Source organism: Lactuca virosa, chromosome 1 (genome assembly GCF_052849685.1).
Source record: "Lactuca virosa cultivar CGN04683 chromosome 1, Lactuca_virosa_CGN04683_v6, whole genome shotgun sequence".
Classification (NCBI taxonomy): Eukaryota; Viridiplantae; Streptophyta; class Magnoliopsida; order Asterales; family Asteraceae; genus Lactuca; species Lactuca virosa.
Window position 1 is genome coordinate 177,414,951 of NC_136426.1, and position 7,823 is coordinate 177,422,773.

Sequence of the window (7,823 nt, forward strand, 5' to 3'; positions counted from 1 at the left end):
TATTACTTATCTAAGATTTGGTCGATCCTAGCTCTAGCAATTTAATGGTCACTAAATCACTAGGTAATCAAGTTCATGTAATTTAAAGGTCCCTAAGCTACCCTACACTTGAAATTAAGCAACAAAGTTACAACCTTTAACATGCTAGGTAATGATAATCAAACACATGCATAAACCAAATTCATATAATCCATAAAGTAAGAAACTAACTCATAGTTTTAGGTTTCATCTAACTAAACGAAAGCAAGGGTTTTTAGCCCATAATCACAGCGGGAAAACACATAAACATAAGGGAAAATAGACTAATCATGATTAAACTAAGCAAACCGAATGTGTAGATGCAAATCCTCGCTCCAATCTATTTATCCTTTGATCTCTAGTTGAATTCTGCCCTCAAAGGGGTCTTGGAAGGGTATTTTTTTGTTAATAGTCGCAGCCTTCAACCCTCTCCCCTCTGGAATCGACCTAATGTCCGAGATATATATATAGTTACCAAAAATCTCGACACCACAACGTGGTAAAGGCACCACGTCGTGGTCCTCGTGTTTATACTATAACATATATTGGCTACGTTAAACATTTGAGCTCTCATCGGATCATCCCATATAATACTAGCAACTTAATTTGAAATTATTACTAGATTAAATTTTTAGATTATTATTTCAAACCTACTAAAAAATTTTAAATTTACTACTTTTCTAGCAATTTACTTTTTCGACCCCCTACCCCACACTTATTACATACAATGCGCTCATTGTATGCTATGCAAAATATATAATTAAAAAGAGGGAGAAAAAGGAACAGACTCCCCTGGGATAGAAGATGCATCTCGAATCGTGTGTATGATCTCTAGCTTTCTCTAAAGTGTGGAAACGGAATTCGAAAGTAAAATGACAGCCTCCTGATGTGATGAAAAACTCCCCCACGACATAGGAAAGTGTCAACCATGTCGTGGCAGCCGGGACATTGGCGTAAAAATAAAATTTGATGGTGTGGGAACAGCTCATCCATACCATGGAATTCAATATAGAATTGGAAACGCCACTCTTGAACACTTGGACTAGTGAAAGTACGGGACCAGACTCGAAAAACGGACTCGAAAAGCACCACCTCGTGGCGGAATTCACCACCTCGTGGTGGCTCAAACAGATTATTTTTCTGGTATTCTGACTGCGACAACACGACGTGGTGGGGTTTACCACGACGTGTTGGTCTTGAAATTTCAATAATCGGTGCCAGAATGACCTGATTTCTGGAATATATGTGGCATCAACGAATGTACGAAGTTGTTAGGCGTGACTCCTTACTTATTGACGCAAACAAACACCCGAAAAATTGCTCAAATCTCGCTTCTCTCGTCATTTTCTAATCTTTCTCTATAAAGAACCTTCTTTTGTCAATAATACCCTCACTCGGACTCTAAATATAATACCTGGAAAGCTTCTTCTTGTGAATGCAAATGTGCCGGATCGAATGAAAATAAACAACCATTCTTGAAAAAAATGTGTTGAACCACTGCCACGACGTGTTGATGATGTCCATGTCGTGTTGTCTTCTTTTCAGTAAATATGCTTCAAAAAAGATTTTCTCTTTATTATGTGGGAACCCCACACTTATTCAAAAACTTGTTCTTCAATTATGATCTTCAAAAATCGCACGACTTTTTCAAATTAAGCTCCTTCACTTCTTCACTTTCGTTCAACACTACAAAATAAGATCAAGAACTAGAGAAACACATCATCATTCGGTTAAACTAAAAAAAAAACTAAAAATTAAAAATTAAAAACTAAAACAAATCAAAAGGAAACGAAATTGCAAACTCATAAAAATCGGGTTGCCTCCTAACAAGCGCTTCTTTTTGAAGAGTCGTGATCCGGACTCCTTTCCACTCTACGTTGCGTCAGGTGGAAGTGTAACCTCCCCGTTCTCCATCATCTTGAACCTTACTCTTTTGTAAGCAACCCTTCTATTGAATGCCTTTCTTGAACTTTCTTGCATTGTTGGGTTGACATCTTCTTTATGTTTCTGCTTGGGTTCTTTCCTCATTCCCTTGTCTTTAGCTTTTGTCTTGTCCCTTTCCGGGTTTTTCTTGTCAAAATGAGGTTCATCAAATTCTTCTTCTTTTTCTTTAATCGGCTCTGTGACTTGATCTGGTGGTCTTGTAAAAGCAAACACCTCAAAAGTCATAGGCGTTGAAACTGGAGGTTTTGAATAATTCGCTTCTTTTTGCAATTGCTCTTCAAGTTCTTTATGCTCCATGAACATTGTGTTTCCTTGCTTTGCCATATTTTCCTTGGCACGAGAAGGGAAAGGAAGAGGTGGTTGATATGGCTCAACAACAGAAAAATCATAATATTCTTTTTATTGCCCACGACGTGGCATTATTGTCTCCACGTCGTGGCGACCGGGCAACTTCACGATACTCTTCTTCTTCTTTCTTTTTTACTTCGAGTGACTGATTAGACTCCTCTTCAAGGTCCTTAATATGCACCAATTCATCTTCTTCTTCTGTATCAACGGCCATGGCTTGAGCATTTTGGATTGACTCGATTTTTCGTGAAGGTGAATCCGGTAGCTTTTCTTGTACAAGCCGTGTTAATTACACCACTTGCGTACAGATACTTAAAATAGATTCTTTTTGTTCTCTAAGTATTGTGTCTGTAGCATCATGTCGTTTTTCGCTAGCTTCCATGAATCTAAATAACATTGACTCGAGAGCAGATATTTTCTCTGATTGGACTTGCTCAATTTGGTAGAGATCATGCTTAAGTTCTTGAATTTCTTTCACATCTCGTTCTCTCTTGTACTCCACCTCACAATCCCTTATAGAATGAGGTCCTCCACAAGCTCCACATCTATCATGAATTGATCCACCCATTTTTGTGATCTTTTCTTCCATTGCGTCGAGCTTTGCAATTACTGCACTGATAGTATCTTGGCCTCCATCTTTACTTGACTTTCCTCTAGTGAAATCCTCCTTTGAATTGTGATACTCTCTTGAATGCTTAGCGAATTCTTTAATCAAAGCTTTATTTGTTATCGGATTCTTCTTTGTCATGGGCCCTTGCGAGTCTAGAAGTTGACGAGTGCACACGTTGACTCCATCATAAAATATCGAGATTTCTTGTTACACATTGAAGTCATGTTGAGGGCAATGTCGTAACAATCTCTTGTAACGTTCCCAAGCTTCGTATAATGACTCCCCCTCTAATTGTTGAAAATTCTGGATGTTTCTTTTAAGCTTTGCCACTTTCGAAGGAGGAGTAAACTGGTTGATGAACTCAGTCTTAAAATCATCCCATGTCGTGATTGCTCCAAAAGGTAGTGATTTTAACCATTCTTTTGCTTCACCCTTCAATGTGACCGGAAAAAGTCGAAGCATCACCGCATCTTTACTCACGTTTGGTGCCTGAAAATAATGTGAAATCTCCACCACCTCTTCTATATGCTCATAAGCGTCCTCGTGCTCCTTCCCATAAAAAGGTAGTTCCCTTAACATATTGATAATGTGTCCCGGAAGTTCAAACTTTGTCGTGGCTGGGATTTTTGGTGGATCAATACCCCATCTGTTTTCGTTCCTCATATGTCGTTTGTACTCTTCCATTGACATGGTCGTGATGTCCCCCATTTTTCCTGCTAAACAAAACTAAGAAAGAAAAAAAACACGTAAAAAGGAACAAAAACTAAAATAAACAAAAACTAAAACTAAAAACTACCTGGAACGTGACCACGACGTGGCCAAGGTTCCCACGACGTGGTTGATGTCCAGACAAAAAAATAAAATAAAATAAATGCTGAAAAATAACTTTTTGCGGTTTTTAACCCACAAAAAGGATCGAATAACTAAAAGTAATTAAAATAATAATCAAATAAGCCGTTCCCCGGCAACGGCGCCAAAAACTTGATGTGCACAAAATATACCTATCAACTTTTAAATTTATAACCTAACAAACTTATACTAACTATGCACCTATAGGCAGTGTACCTAGTCAGATTATAGTATAGCTTGGGTAAGTCGGGTGTCGATCACAGGGAACGGTATTTAATTAATAAAATAATTACTAAAAGCTAAACTAAGAAAAACAACTAAAAGTGAGGGTTTTATCTGATTTTACAAGTTCAGAAAAACTTAAGCACTAAAATAAAAACGATTGTAATCAATATACTAAAACACTTTCGTTTAGTTTCGAATCCACCTTTTTTCCTATGGTTAGTTCTTATTTATGGATTAATGAATTTGGTTAACAAGTTATTGTAATTAGCAATTCAAGTCCAAATTTACTAATATTTTCACCAATTCATGAACTACATTGTATGGTCATACATAAGCAAAACAGAAAATTAGTTATTCATTATAGATGGGCTATGTAAGATGTATCTAAACAAACACAATCATGGTCACAATTATGTTCTCCAGCACAACTAAATTTGTTACTTTTATTACTTATCTAAGATTTGGTCGATCCTAGCTCTAGCAATTTAATGGTCACTAAATCACTAGGTAATCAAGTTCATGTAATTTAAAGGTCCCTAAGCTACCCTACACTTGAATTTAAGCAACAAAGTTACAACCTTTAACATGCTAGGTAATGATAATCAAACACATGCATAAACCAAATTCATATAATCCATAAAGTAAGAAACTAACTCATAGTTTTAGGTTTCATCTAACTAAACGAAAGCAAGGGTTTTTAGCCCATAATCACAGCGGGAAAACACATAAACATAAGGGAAGATAGACTAATCATGATTAAACTAAGCAAACCGAATGTGTAGATGCAAATCCTCGCTCCAATCTCTTTATCCTTTGATCTCTAGTTGAATTCTGCCCTCAAAGGGGTCTTGGAAGGGTATTTTTTTGTTAATAGTCGCAGCCTTCAACCCTCTCCCCTCTGGAATCGACCTAATGTCCGAGATATATATAGTTACCAAAAATCTCGACACCACGACGTGGTAAAGGCACAACGTCGTGGTCCTCGTGTTTATCCTGCATTCCCCAAGCAAGCGTCAAGAATCGCGAAGATTCCATTCACCACGTCGTGGTGGGATCACCACGTCGTCGTGGTTGAAAATCCGACTTTTGTCAAAACATGAAAGTCGTCCGAAATTGTGTCTAGTTTTCAGATCATTTTGAATCACCTTAATCGGAGTTACGAGTCATGAGATATGATCAAAATAATGACGAGGGGTCAAGCTGTCTAGCAACATCTTTCTTGTGTCTTCTTCTTCTCTAAGCTCGTATTTTCCTGCTTCCAGCTTCCATATTGCTCCCGAGAATGTCTTTATGCTACATAACAGATATTAAGCATAATAAGTACCTTTTGTTCTATAATAAGCATAATTATAGCTAAAAGTATTAATATATGATGTAAAATATATGTGTAGATATGCACAAATCAAGTAGTTGATGCCTCAAGTGGTGGAGATGTCTTTAGCAAAACTCCTCAACAAACAGGACAACTCTTCAACACCGTAGTCGCAAATTACCAACATTTTGGCCCCCGCCAAGACATGACGAGAGACACGCATAAAAAATCCAATGACGTGGTGACATCAAACCTCGATTCTAAAATTAAAGATCTATCATCCGTTTTCCAAAAGCTAGTCATGGGAAAAACTCCACAAGTGATGGTTTGGGGAATATGTTCAACAATGGGTCATCCTACAGAATGTGTCCCATTCTTCAAGAAGATGCGGAGCATGTAAATGCGATTGGAGAGTTCCAAAACTACCACAACAAACCATCTGGTTACCAAAATGCTTACAATTCAAGTTGGAAGTCAAATCCCAATATGAGCTACAACCCAAAAACCATTGCCTCAAAATGTGTTGGTTCGACCTTCTTACCCACCACAACAACCCCATTACCAACACCCACAACCTCACTATCAACCCGAACCACACCCTCGTGATCATCACCAACAACCTCCTTAATCCTAAGAAAGTAGTTTCGAAATGTCTCTTGATGACATTGTCATGTCCCTTACTACTAGCACCCAACAATTCTAAAAAGAGACAAGAACTAGTATTTCCAACCTTGAAGCACAAATGGGAGATATAGTTACATCCTTAAGCAAGTTGGAATTTTGTGGAAAACTATCTTCTCAAACTGAAAATAATCCTAATGTGAATGTGGTGACCTTGAGAAGTGGTAAACAAACCGGAGAGTAGCTCTAAGAAGAAGTCAATGGAAAATGAGGAAGAAATAGAGATCATCCCTATTGAAGATCCTATTATTAATAATAATGCACAAACCGAAGTTCCAAAGAAGACTACTCCTCTAGTGACTCCAACAACCATCCAACCACCCATGTCCTTCCCGACTTACATCCTCAAAGAAGAATATGATGGAGAAGGAGATCTTAGATACCTTCCAAAATGTGGAGGTAAACATTCCATTACTTGATGGAATCAAACAAATCCCTAGATATGCAAAACATTTTAAAGAACCTTTCACAAATAAAAGAAAATTGAAGGGGAATGAAAAGATTTCAATGAATGAAAATGCATCTATGGTTTTGCAAAGAAAAATCCCACCTAAGTGTAAAGACCCCGACACGTTTACGGTTCCTTGCAAAATAGGGGATGTCACTTTGAGTAGTGACATGCTTGATCTTGGTGCTTCTGTTAATGTCATGCCCTATTCGGTATATCAATCATTAAATGTTGGTCCCTTAAATGAAACGGGTGTCATAATTTCACTTGTGGATAAATCAAGTGTTTTTCCTAGAGGTTTCTTAGAAGAAGTTTTGGTGCAAGTGAATCAATTGGTCTTCCCGGTGGATTTATATGTGATTGATTTAGAGGAACAAGTTTCCTCAAAATCGACTCTAATCTTGCTTGGAAGACCGTTTTTGAAAACGGCTAGGACAAAAATCGATGTGTATGCAGGTAGTTTAACAACGAAATTTGATGGTGAAACAATAAGCTTTAATATTTATGATGTTATGAGATACCCTAGTGATTTCTCATCTCTATATTTTGTTGATGTTGTTGAACCACTAACCCAAGAATTGTTTGAGTTGTCTAATGGTGACATGTTGGAGATGATTTTAAGCAAAGGGTTTGATTGTGGGAAACTAGACAAGAAATTGAAGCTCTATCTCTAGATCCGAAAGTTGAATAGTTGGTTAACAATTTGGAGGTCAAGAAAACTACACAATTTAGTGTGAAGAAAATCGAGTTATCTCAAACTCACACAAAGTTGCCACCTTCCCTTGTTCAACCTTCGGAATAGGAATTGAAGGTTCTACCTCACCACTTGAAGTACATTTACTTGGGTAAGAACGAGACTCTTCCGGTTATTATTTCCACTCACCTATCCGAATTTGAAGAAAAGCAACTCCTCAAGGTGTTTAAGGAATACAAATAAGCCATGGGTTGGAAAATTGCAGATATCTAAGGATGAAGCCCCTCCATTTGTATGCACAAGATTTTGATGGACGATGAATGTAAGCCAACCCGAGATGCATATAGAAGATTGAACCCGCCTATAATATTTGTTGTGAAGAAAGAAATATTGAATCTTCTTGATGCGGGAATGATTTATCCAACCTCGGATAGCAAGTGGGAGAGCCCAGTACAAGTGGTACCAATGAAGACGGGAATCATGGTGGTCGAGAAAAATAATGGTATTATGGTCCCCACCCATATGCAAAACGGGCGGAGAGTATGTATTGACTACCGAAAACTCAATGCATGCATAAGAAAAGACCATTTCCCATTGCCTTTCATTGATCAAATGTTCGAAAGGTTGGTCGGGATATCTCATTATTGTTGTCTAGACGGGTATTCCGGTTTTCATCAAATCCCGGTGGCACCAG

At 37.8% G+C, this 7,823-nt stretch overlaps 1 protein-coding gene and 1 non-coding gene across 2 annotated transcripts; both read left to right on the forward strand.

Annotated features, from left to right (window-relative positions):
- Positions 1–3,137: 3,137 nt before the first annotated feature.
- Positions 3,138–3,244, forward strand: LOC145151705 (small nucleolar RNA R71). Its single transcript, XR_013732265.1, has one exon. It is a non-coding gene; the product is annotated as a small nucleolar RNA R71 (small nucleolar RNA).
- Positions 3,245–6,347: 3,103 nt separating this feature from the next.
- On the forward strand, positions 6,348–7,109 carry LOC145124515 (uncharacterized). Its single transcript, XM_079059887.1, has one exon. It carries the CDS (start codon positions 6,348–6,350, stop codon positions 7,107–7,109), a length of 762 nt encoding a protein of 253 aa, XP_078916013.1.
- Positions 7,110–7,823: the final 714 nt, after the last annotated feature.